This window comes from Eriocheir sinensis, chromosome 29, assembly GCF_024679095.1.
Source record: "Eriocheir sinensis breed Jianghai 21 chromosome 29, ASM2467909v1, whole genome shotgun sequence".
Lineage (NCBI taxonomy): Eukaryota > Metazoa > Arthropoda > Malacostraca > Decapoda > Varunidae > Eriocheir > Eriocheir sinensis.
Window position 1 is genome coordinate 6,062,268 of NC_066537.1, and position 12,530 is coordinate 6,074,797.

The 12,530-nt window shown below is 40.3% G+C and overlaps 3 protein-coding genes across 4 annotated transcripts in view; 2 read left to right on the top strand and 1 right to left on the bottom strand.

The window, feature by feature from the left end:
- The window catches only part of LOC127004889 (myb-related protein A-like), a 37,261-nt gene extending 32,865 nt beyond the window's left edge, over nucleotides 1-4,396 (bottom strand). For both annotated transcript variants that reach the window (XM_050873098.1, XM_050873097.1), the window contains exon 1: nucleotides 4,225-4,396. In XM_050873098.1, coding sequence (XP_050729055.1) covers nucleotides 4,225-4,247 — 23 coding nt within the window. In that variant the 5' untranslated portion in view covers nucleotides 4,248-4,396. The remainder of the gene's footprint in view (nucleotides 1-4,224) is intronic.
- Nucleotides 4,397-7,202: 2,806 nt separating this feature from the next.
- Nucleotides 7,203-9,983, top strand: LOC127004895 (uncharacterized protein DDB_G0283697-like). The gene is made up of 2 exons (XM_050873108.1): nucleotides 7,203-7,351; nucleotides 7,881-9,983. Exon 2 carries the CDS (start codon nucleotides 7,882-7,884, stop codon nucleotides 9,550-9,552), a length of 1,671 nt encoding a protein of 556 aa, XP_050729065.1. The 5' UTR covers nucleotides 7,203-7,351; nucleotide 7,881; the 3' UTR covers nucleotides 9,553-9,983.
- A 503-nt stretch (nucleotides 9,984-10,486) lies between these two features.
- LOC127004897 (p53 and DNA damage-regulated protein 1-like) lies at nucleotides 10,487-12,092 on the top strand. Its single transcript, XM_050873110.1, has 2 exons — nucleotides 10,487-10,724; nucleotides 11,397-12,092. Exons 1-2 carry the CDS (start codon nucleotides 10,487-10,489, stop codon nucleotides 11,558-11,560), a joined length of 402 nt encoding a protein of 133 aa, XP_050729067.1. The 3' UTR covers nucleotides 11,561-12,092.
- The last annotated feature ends 438 nt before the right edge of the window (nucleotides 12,093-12,530 follow it).

The following is a 12,530-nucleotide window of genomic DNA, read 5'->3' on the forward strand; positions in this document are numbered from 1 at the left end:
TCTATTTTAGTCACGTATTTGTGCATTAGTTTATACATATGTAGATGCATTTATTTACCTATGAATTTGGGATTAAGATAGTGATAGTAGTAATAGTAGTAGTAGTTAGCATTAGAAAAATAATAAAGAAAAAGGAAGAAAGGGAAAACATGACAAGAAAAAGAAAAAAAATAATTAAAGAAAGGAAGAAAGATACATAAGACAAAGACAGCTATACCACAAAGACCAATGAATATAAATAACTTTTTGCTAATACATCCGTTCAACGAATTGCAATGACTCCAGCGTGACAGAGAGAGAGAGAGAGAGAGAGAGAGAGAGAGAGAGAGAGAGAGAGAGAGAGAGAGCACGTGGCTGACATATGCACAAAGAAAAAAAGAAGAAAAAACACGTGACCTCTGCACAAGCTTGATGGATGAGAAACGTGACCAGGGAAGAAAATAATAATAAAAAATAAAGATAAATAAGATACATAGCAACGAACACGTGGACAGACAGACAATAACTAAAACAAAAAGAAAAATAATAACAGGGTAAACAGGAAGAATGTAAATAAAGAAAAGGGAGGAAAAGGCAAGAGCTGAAAAGTGAAAGGGAAGGGAAAGAAAAGGTAGATAAAAGAGGATGGAAGGAAAATTAATAGGAGGAAAAGGAAGGATGGAAAGGGAAGTGCAGTTAAGGAAAAGGTAAAGAATTAAGAATCGCAAATAAAAGACGAACAAATAAGTAAATAAATAGAGAAATAAAACCATGAAAAAAAAAAAGCTAATAAGAAATGTGACTCCGTGCCTAATATAAGAAATCACATTATCATTATTATTATTAGCCTCTGCATCTATTTAATTATTTTTAGCTTCCAATTCTCTAAAAGGCAAAAGAACAAATTTACCCTCTACTATGAAAAGAGAATGAGGGAAAAGGAAAAAAAGAGGAGACAGAAGAAGAGAAGAGGGAAAGAGAAAACGTGAGAGGAAGAGAAGAATGAAGAGAGGAAGGGACAGAAGAGGAAGAGATGGATGATAAAAATGGAGGAAGAGGGGAAATGAAGAGACGAGAGAGAGGGAGAAAAGAAAGGAAGCAGAAAAGAGAAAAAGGGGAAGGAAAGAAAGGGAAAAAGAAGGGAAGTAAATAAGAAAGTATAGAAGAACGGGAAGGGAAAGAGACGAGATCATAATGAATGGGAATAGGCTAGGAAGTAAAGACAACCCTTATCACAAGCTGTTATCAGGAAGCCATTAGTCACTGAGGCTTATTCACTCCTTTATGTGCTGAGTAAATGAATGTGAGACGCTAGAGGGATAAAATAATACATATACTTATAAAAGGTGAGAGTATAAGGTGTTTGTTGAGGGATTAAGACATTACTAGGCTAAGTAAGAAAGACATCCTTAGCAGACACTCTTATCAGGAAGTTATTTGTCATTGAGGCTTATTCACTCCCTTATGGGCTGAGTAAATGCATGTAAGATGATAGAGGATGGAGGAAGAGAAGAAAGGTGGAGAGAAAAAGAATGTAAGGTAGAAGAAAGGGAGAGAGAGAGAAGTGGAGGGAGAGGTGGAAGAAGATGGAGAGAAAGATAAGAGAATAAAGAAGGAGAAGAGAAAAGGGAGAAAGAAAACGTTCGTAAAGAAGAAAAACTGAGGGACAAGAAGACGAGAAGAGGGAGAAGAATAGAAAGAAGAGAAAGGGAAGAAAATAATACATATACTTATAAAAGGTGTGAGTATAAGGTGTTTCCTGAGGGACTAAGGCATTGCTAGGCTAGAGAGTAAAACATCCTTATCACACGTTCTTATCAGGCAAGCTATTAGTCACCAGGGCTTGTTCACTCCTTTATGGGCTGAGTAAATAAATGTAAGATGATAGAAAGATAAAATAATACCTATACTCACACATGGTGGTGAATATTTATAAGGGAAACTAATGAATCTATGAAATATCTAAAACAAGGGAAGGTCCATTATCATTATCACTGTTATCTCGTTCTTACTCACTCTCTTCTCTCAATGGCACTATAGAGAGAATACTTGTGCTCCTATTAGGCTACACGTGGTGGTTAATTTATAAGGGAATGTAAACTGATCCATCTATGAAATTACAAGACAAAGGGAGGTATTATCATTGTTATCATTTGTCGCGTTCTACTGCATTCTCCTCTCTCACACTAGTTCGTGATAAAGATGATGGCTACCAAGATACAGTTGATATATATAAAGGTAAGTATACGCAGAAATCTAGCTATGCACACGAGGAAAATGTCAGACCAGGGAAAACTTCAGGAATTCATCTGACACTTTAAACTTTCTAACACACAAGTTCATGAAGTAGAGAATGATTAAGAAAGAGGTGATATAAGGTGGAAAAACAACACGATATAATGATGAAGGAAATGACTGCAGGAAAAAGAGAACTAGAGGGATAGGGAAAGTATGGAAAATGTGAAAAAGGAACACATGGGTAATTTTTTTTATCTTCCTCTCTCAAAAATAAGTTCGTGGATAGATAACGATAAGGAAAAAGGTGTCCTGAGTTTAAAAAAAGTAAATATAGGAAAAAAGAACATTAGAAGAACGAGAAAATGACAGAAAACGTAGAGAAAGGATCACATGGTCAACTTTTTATCTTCCTCTCTCAAAAATAAGTTCGTGGATAGATAACGATAAGGAAAAAGGTGTCCTGAGTTTAAAAAAAGTAAATATAGGAAAAAAGAACATTAAAAGAACGAATAAAAGATAAAAAACGTAGAGAAAGGAACACATGGTCAACTTTTTTTATCTTCCTCTCTCAAAAATAAGTTCGTGGATAGATAACGATAAGGAAAAAGGTGTCCTGAGTTTAAAAAAAAGTAAATATAGGAAAAAAGAACATTAGAAGAACGAGAAAATGACAGAAAACGTATAGAAAGAAACACAGTCAACTTTTTATCTTCCCACCTATAGATAAGTTCGTGGATGAGAATAATAAAAAAGAAATGAGATAATGTAAGTGGTAAAGAAGAAAATACAGCAAAAAAGACAAATAGAGGAACGAGGAAAGGATAGAAAAACAAGGACAAACAAAGAAACACATGGGCCACTTTTTAACTTTACTCTCAAAATAAGTAAATAAATAAATAAGAAGTTAGTAGACAAAACAATAGCAAGGAAATTGAAAACGGACAAAAAAAAACAATAAGGAAAGTGAAAAAAAATTAAGCTTACGAAATACAAGGGAAAGAATGACGATAGCAAGTTTGACAAGCCACAAGGTAACACACACACACACACACACACACACACACACCACTAACAAAATCAATAACCACATGACCACACAGCATCTAAAAACACAAATACACCATGAAATAAGGGAGAAAAAGAGCCGGGTGAGGGAGACTAAGGAAAGGGAGACCACCTAACCTAATCTCCCTTCCTAACAGATCCTACTTAACCCACAAACAATAACAGCAAGGACCAGAACAAACACCATCTAAAAAATATATATAACCATGGAATAAGGATGAAAATGCCCCATGAGGGAGAATAAGGTAAGGGAGGCTTGCTAACTTAATCTCCCATCTTCCCAGCCTGTTTGTCACCCTATATATAGTGACAGCAAGCACAAGATCACGTAGGACCTAAAAACACAAATAAACGATAGAAAAAGGGAGTTAATACTCGAGAAAGGGAGACTAAGGAAAGGGAGCATACCTAACCTAATCTCCCTTATTTCCACCCTGTTACAGTCAACCAACATTCAATAACAGCAAGCACAAGAACACATAGAACCCAAAAACACAAATAAAACATCGAAATAGGGAGAAAACATCCTGGAAAGGGAGGATAAGGAAAGGGAGCATACCTAACCTAATCTCCCTTCTTCACACCCTGTTTTACTCAACCAACATACAATAACAGCAAGCACAAGAACACAGAGAACCTAAAAACACAAATAAAACATCAAAAAAGGAAGAAAACAGCCAAGAAAGGGAGGATAAGGAAAGGGAGCATACCTAACCTGATCTCCCTTCTTCAGACCCTGTTATAGTCAACCAACATACAATAACAGCAAGCACATAAACACAGAGAACCTAAAAACACAAATAAACAATGGAAAAAGGGAGAAAATAGCCGAGAAAGGGAGAAAAAGATGCGTGACGGAGCCCAGCCATTCCGTCTCCCTCCCTTCCCAGCTGATCTCCCTCACCTCCCAGGCCCGTGCTCTCCTTATCTCCCTTTTCTCACCTCTGGGCGGCGTTCTGAGACATTATTCCCGGCTCGGAGGCTTCCCGCTCATGGCAGCCGCGAGCATGCTAGTTTAGGCGCACTGTCTCCCGCAATCACCACTAAAAATCCAATATAAAGTCAGAGAGGCCGCGCGTCACCACTCCGGGATTAGATCAACATGGCGCTTGTATTTTGGCGCGCAAACCTCACAGTGGAAGGACCTGCGCGCTGATTGGCTGCCCCGGAGGTCGAGCTGAGCGGTGATTGGCTGCCCGGCCCCCCGAGCCACCCGCTGATTGGTTGCCTGCTGGATGTGCGCACGCAGCTCACCTCTCCCACACCTATTTACTTATTTATTTGTGTATTTCAACCTATCTCTCCCTTGTTAGTAAATTGCTATCTTGATATTAACTTTTTTGGTTGCTTTTTTGCTCAAGATTTTGGGTCTAATGAAGGTTTATAAGGGGTTATAAGTGCCCCGGCATCATTGGAACACGCAGCTTTCCGGGCAGGCTTCTGAAAGGGTGTAAATACTCCTACCCACGGGGCGGTGACGTCACGGCCCACCTGGATACACGGCACGGCCACCACGCCGCCCTGCCACGCCGCGCCCCGGCCCAACCTTGACACCCGGCCACCCAGGGGTCAACAGCCAAAGACAAACTCAGAATACTTATCAAACAAATAGCTTATATTCGATTTGCAACACAATATATATATATATATATATATATATATATATATATATATATATATATATATATATATATATATATATATATATATATATATATATATATATATATATATATATATATATATATATATATATATATATATATATATATATATATATATATATATATATATATATATATATATATATATATATATATATATATATATATATATATATATATATATATATATATATATATATATATATATATATATATATATATATATATATATATATATATATATATATATATATATATATATATATATATATATATGTATATATATATATATAAGATCTACATGTATTATATGCCATTAGTTTGATTGTTAAAGTTCTTGTACGAAGACAACGGAGGGAATTCACGTCGACATAACTGTTAAGATTACCTTCATAAATGTAGTGAATAACGTCTTCACAAAATTTTACATGCCTCGATCACGGCGAGGCGACATTACTCACCAGGATGGCATGAAATTTCATGGAATTCTGAGTTGCAACAATCAGTGAATTATAACATGAGAAAACAGTGCATGTGGCACTTCATTTGCAATAGAGCTTATATTTTGTTCCATGCACTGCCTTTACTCTTAAAACAATTGATTATCCACAGAATGTCTCAATTGAGATAGTCATCCTACATATATTATACCCTCGACAAAAGCCATGGAGCAAGGAACGAGCATGTAGGAATCTAGAGGCCGCGTCCCTGGGAGGGCGTGGAGGCCTTGGGATGAGGCGGTGCCCCCGGAACAGGTTTGGCCTCCGGGAGCAGGTGGTGCCCTTGGAGGTGTGTGGCGGGTGGGGGGCACGTAGGCGGCGCCCTTGGGAAGTAACTAATGGGTATGTTCGCCGCCAATCTGTACGCACCGTTCAGTTTAGTAAATACTTTCGAAAAAGAAAGACTTGTGAGGTAAGATTGATGTCTCCTTAGCGATGACACACACACACACACACACACACACACACAACTACCTGACTGATTGGTTGAATAAATGATTGGTTGCAAGGTTGATTAGTAGATATATAGGCTGATTGACTGCATGGTTGATTGATTTTTTTGGTGAAGTTAAGTATATATAGTTTTGTTAGGAAGTTTTTTTTTTGTGTTGTGTTGTTGGTATAACTTTCAAGAACTTTTATTTTTGTCAAGCATGTGTAGCAGATTAATATGTTTGATAGAGCTCTATGATAGGGAGGGAAAGGCGACGAGCACCCCAACGTACTAATACCCCCATTGACAACTTCTAAATATGTCGGTAGAATCAAGAACTGTAGCGAGCATGACTTTTTTGGGGGGGTATTTCGTGCATGCCGCGCAACCACCCAGACGGCGGGTAGAGAGATGCCCAATCCTTCAAGTGGAGGCCCAACAACGGGGCTGGGGTGACGGAGAGAGCCCAACCTTTCCACTCCCAATGAGCATGACTTAATTCTTCTCTTATATGGCCAATAACTTATTATAGCGGCAGTGATCAGCGCATAGTAGGCCTATATTGATTCTCCTGCAGATATTGGATAAGGGCAATGGATGGATCGACGTCCTAATTAACTCTCTATTCATTTTACTTCTCTATATCCGTCTATCTATCCATCTATCTATTTATCTATATCTAGCCTTCATTTAACTCTATATTCAGTGCCACATATACAGTAAAACCATCAAAACCGAGCAGTCAGAATCGAAACAAATATACAAATAGCTTCCTCAGGTTCTAATAATGCCATATATGCAATTGTAATATTCTTCTTCCTAAACATGTCAGTTGTAGGGTAGGCTAATTACTATAGCTATATATAGGAGTTCACTGCAATGACAGTTCACCATTACAGAGAGTACAGTAACAAGAAAAATTAATAAGATGAATGAGATGATAAATAGACTGATATAAGTACGCTGACATGATATTCTTGATGTAATTAAAGAAACACTGGGGAAAGATAGATAGATAGATAGATAGATAAATAGATAAGTAGATAGATAAAAAAATATAGGTTGACCCTCTGAGCTATTGGTATAGATAGACAGATAGATACTGATACAGATAGACAGATAGAGATCATAATACAGAGATATAGACAGAAAGAAAGAGAGATGTATATACTGACTAGAAATAAGGAATAAAAGGATAAACTACAGAAAATGTCCTCGATAGCCAATAGATTTTAGGTCCGTATCCCTGATGTAAACAAACGTTCCTCCTGCCTTGTCCTCCTGTGTCCTGTCTGCCCCAACGTTCGCTCAGACCAACGGAGGCATTACATCACGCCTGGGACCAATTCCAAGGCGAGGAGGGACTACTAGACTGTCAAAACCTTCCACCACAATAACAACCACAGCGACCAGCGATTAATAACCACATCCAACCAACTTTCACCAGCCTCCTCCCTTCCCCTTTAACTCAGGTACGAAGAAGATGCCTTACTTTACCTTAAAATGCTGGGTTAATATAGAGTAGAGCTTAAGGTAATGTTAGTGTCATGTACTCTAGCTGCGCACTGCGTCGAGCTCATCTCCGTCACCTTAGCCTGTGATGGGGTAAAAAATATATTACTTCACGACCCAGGAACACAATTAGGCATTCAAATGTTTATTAAATGTGAGAAAATGTGCCGAAAGACCATAATGCTGATGATAATAATGACACTAGTAAAAGTAATATATAACCTCTAATGACGTTGACCTCTCTTTTGGCCACTCCTCTAAACACCTTTCTATAGGGGTGGTGATTGGTAGGCTTTTTTTCTCATTCTTCTTTTTTTTTCCCCTTGAGCTGCTTCCTACACTGCAAAATAAATCTGAATGACTCCTACTCCCTCCCCCTCTCCCCGCAAATAAATATTACGTGAAAAATGAAAAATCGTAGAAGAGAAACTACTATAAGCTCGGCAACTTAGAATGACTGTCTCCTCACACCACCCCATCAACTTGCAGAATGGACCAGAGAGAAGTGACGAAGAAGAGGAAGAAGAAATGGAGAGGAAATGAAGAGGAGGAGGGTGAGCGAAGACATGAAGAGGAAGAAGATTTGCAGTGGGTAAGAAAACAGAGAAGTGAAGAAGGAATAGAAAGAGAGAGAAGAGGAAGAGGAGACAGAAGACAGAGAAGAAGAGAAGGAAAAGAAAGAGGAGGAAAAGAAAGGGAGAATGAACAAGGAAGACTGAAAGAAGGAAGATATGAAAGAGAAATATTCAATGACCACAGAAAAGGAAAAGAAATTCGAGTGAGAGGAGAACGAGAAAGGGAGGAAGAAGGACATGAGGAAGAGGAAAGAAGATATGAAAGAGAGAACTCCTCCGACCACATTCCTTATCACCCTTCAGTCGCACCTTACCTAAAATGGAAGGTGTTTGTGAGAGGGAGTGAGAGCGTGCTGGGGGGGAGAGGCGTGAGGGAGGAGGAAGGGAGAGAGGAACACCCCTTCACATCAACACTGGATGGAGAGGAAACGAGGAATTTTTATGAGAGACTTACCAGACAGACAGACAGGCAGAGAGACAGAGATACAGACACACAGAGAGATAGTGAAACAGAGGAAGATAGTGACACAGATAGGGATAGTGAAAGCCACAGAAACACAGACAGACACACAGAAAGAGGCAGAAACAAAGATAGGGACAAACAGGAGGAAACAAACAGATACAGAGAAGGAGAAACAAACATAAACACAGATAATAACAGGCAGAGAGAAAGACACAGACACTCTCCAACAAACAGACAGAGAAAAGGATGCACAGACACCCATACAGACACACAGAAATCACCACCCAACACCCACACACCCACATACACCCCCACACCCCACGACATCCACACGGCCTTACGCTTCGCCGAGAACAACGACGTCACCAACTTAACTGCAATGCTCGACCAAGGCATGAGCGTCAACACAAAGGATGTATATGGATGGACACTTCTGATGGTGGCGGCCTGTGCTGGGGCGGTGGATGTCGTGCGGATGCTACTGGACCGCAAGGCACGAACTGGGTTTAGGGATGGGAAGGGAAACACCGCACTCTACCTGGCAACCATTAAGGGCCATAGGAGGGTGACGGAGATGCTCGTAAAGGCAAATAAACGCAAGATACCGGAAATAGTGGACGAGAGAGAGCGAAACGCCGAAGGGACGTCGTCGGAAACTGTAGAAGACGAGGAATATTTCTGCGACACTTGCGAGGTCACGGTTAAGAAACGGGAGAGCACGAAACACAAGGCATCCATCGTGCACCAGTTTAAGGCAGACTCAGGACCCGTTCGCACACATTACGGCATCCCACCGACCAACCGCGGATACCAGCTTCTCGTGGGGCAGGGCTGGGACACGGAGGGCGGCTTGGGCTCGGAGAAACAGGGGCAGAAGTTCCCTGTTAAGACTGTACTGAAGAGGGACAGAGAAGGGTTAGGGGCCGAAGGGGAGGCAAAAGCGAAGGCTAGGGTGACGCACTTTGGTCCAGGGGATGTGACGGCTGTTAAGAGGGGTAAGGAGGGGGATGCGAGGGTGGAGAGGGCGACGACACTGAGTAAGAGGGAGATGAGGAGGAGGAAGGAGAGGGAGCAGGAGGAGGAGGTGAGGTTACGGAGGATGCTAAATGAACCTGATTATTGATTTTCTTTTTACATCAAAGGAAGCAACTCAAGGGAAAAAAAATAAAATAATGAAAAAAGCCCACTAACCACTGCCCCATGTTCTCTCCTTCTCTTTCTCTCTCTATCATTTATCCCTGTCATCTAGGAATCATTATTAACCATATATTCATTAATTTGGGAAGGAGAGAGAGCACGAGGAGGAGGTGAGGTTACAGAGGATGCAAAATGAATGTAATTATTAATGCTTTTCCTCCCTCTCTCTCTTTCTCTCATTTTTCTATTTATTTGTCACCTGAAAATCATCATTAACTATGTATTCATAAACTTAGGTATAAAGTAAATTGCACATTATACAAAAAATAATAACTGCTCTGCTGATGTTATAAAATTATGTGTGTAATTAACTGAGTATAAACTAGCTTATTAATAAAGAGTTAGTGTTAAACATCATGATATGTTATTTTTCTGTTCCTGTCTCTGTGAATAGATAGGGATATGTGTATGAAATAATAATAGTAAAAGAATGTCTGCTGTGTTATGCTCCTAAAATAGAGAAGAATACAGTATGAACGGAAAAATTAAAGGTGCGAAAGAGAAACATCTTATTACTCCCACCATAGCCATAACCATTAATACTGCATTCCCTACAGAGCCACAACAGAAAGGAACCCAAAAAAGATAACTGGCAAAAAAACAAAAAAACAAAAAACAAAAAAACAAAAAACAAAAAAAAAAAACACATCTTTAGAACAAAAAATACCTACTACTACTACTACTACTATTACTGACACCTACTACTACTACTACTACTACTACTACTATTACTACTACTAAATAAGAAAAACACCCTATCACAGTACCACCACAAAAATAATAGCACCATCATCACCACCACCACCATCACTACCATTCCAGCATCACCACCACCACCACCACCACCTGTCACCACTACCATGGCCAAGAGTCCCGAGGTGATGCAACAGTACATGGAGGAGGTGGAGGAGGCGGCGGAGGAGGTGATGAGTGACCGCCAGGAAGTCATCACCCTCGACCGGCGACGCAACACCAACCGGGAGGCTCTGAGGCGGATGGCGGATGAGGGCAAGCCGGATGAGGCGCGGATGTGGATATGCGTGGGAAACATGTTCTTGCGGATGCCTCGTGGGTTTGTCAAGGAGAGCATTGAGAAGGGTAGGTGGATTAGAGGTAGATGAAGGGTAAAAAGTGGATGAAGAAGGGTGTAAAGTGGATGAGGAAGTTGGGTATATAGGTGGATAAGGAAGGGTCTTACAGTAGGTGGATGAGGAAGATTGTTTGGTGGATGAGAGGTGGGTGAGGAAGGAAGTATAAGGTGGATGAGGGTGGGAAGAGGAAGTTTTTTTGGTGGATGACAGTGGATGAGAAGGATCTACAGGTGGATGAGATGGGTGGGTGAGGAAGAATGTAAGGTGGATGAAGAAGGTTGAATAATAAATGGATGAGGGGTGGATCTCTCTCTCCTACCCTTTGCCTAAAAACCTAAGAATCTGTCATATAGCTACCAAATTAATGTCTGTAGCCTTAAAAAATTGGTGACAAGTCTTTTAAATGTTTCTCTTTCTCCCTCTCTCTCTCTCACACACTTTCCTCCTCTCTTTCTCTCCCTCTGACACTTATTCCCTCTCTCTCTCTCTCTCTCTCTCACACTTCCCCTTCTCAATTCTTCTCAATTACACACTCACTCTTTCCTCCTCTCTCTCTCTCTTTCTCTCTCTGACACGTACATATTCCCTCCCTCTCTCTCTTTCTCTCTCACACACACATTTATTACCTCCCTCCCTCCCTCCCTCTCTTTCCCTCAAACTCCCTCTCTCTCCCCCACAGAACAGAAACACCTTGACACTGAGATCAACAACCTTCGTAACGGGCTAAGAAGCAAGGTCAACAAACTCAATGATCTCGAACACAAGGACCCGACACTGGGCACCAACCTGAAGGCACTGTCCCAGGAGGAGTGGCAGGCCGTTAGTCAGGTGCTGGGGAAGTGAGGGGAAGAGTGAGAGTGAGGGGAGAGATGGGAAAGGGGAATGAGGGAATGTATCAAGGAAAAAGCACAAACTACCCCCTTCCAGCTCTCCCTTTTCATTCGTTTCTCCAGGGAAGTGAAGGTTAGGATACTGAGTCATGTTGGGGAAGTGAGGGAAGAGATTGAGGGGAAAGGAGTGAGGGGATGAAGGAGGGGAGAGTAAGCACTGTGGACCTATTGAACTAACTACCTCCTTTCTCTCCCTCTTCCTTCAGTGTGTTTTCTTCTCAAGGGGAAAGGAAATGGCTAAGGTGTCTCTCTTTGTTGGGGAAGTGAGGGAAGAGATTGAGGGTAAGGGAGTGAGGGGATGAAAGAGGAGAGTAAGCACTATGGACTTATTGAACTAACTACCCTCTCTCCTTTCTCTCAGTGTATTTTCTTCTCAAGGGAAAAGGAAGGGGGAAGGGAAGGGCTAAGGTTGTCTCTCTCTTTGTGCTAACCTTAAAAAAACTGTTGACGGCACTTGTAAAATCTATAAAAATCCAAAAAACCTACATTGTGCTTCATTTGCCCTTCCGTCAATGTTGTGTGTTTAAGAGTTTGGTATATATGTGTGTCTTCCTACATCATGTCGGGATCTAGAATGTGTTAGTATAGCATAATTAAATAGTGTCCCTTCCTACACTTGGTAAATATGATACAGAAATACTTACATGTCTGAATCTAGAATGTGTTAGTTTAGCATGATTAAATACTTTCTCTTCCTATAGTTGGTAAATATGGTGAAGTGATATAGAAATACTTATACATTAGAATTTAGATATGTATAGTATGATTAACCCGGTAGCAGCAGGGATCATGTTTCTTAATGGTCCCTCTAAGCGAGAAAAATGAGAACAAATCATCACTCACACAAACCATTTCATAATATATATCAATGCATTTGTGATCAGTTTATGTATCATCTATTTTTGGGGGTTTATATCATGGCA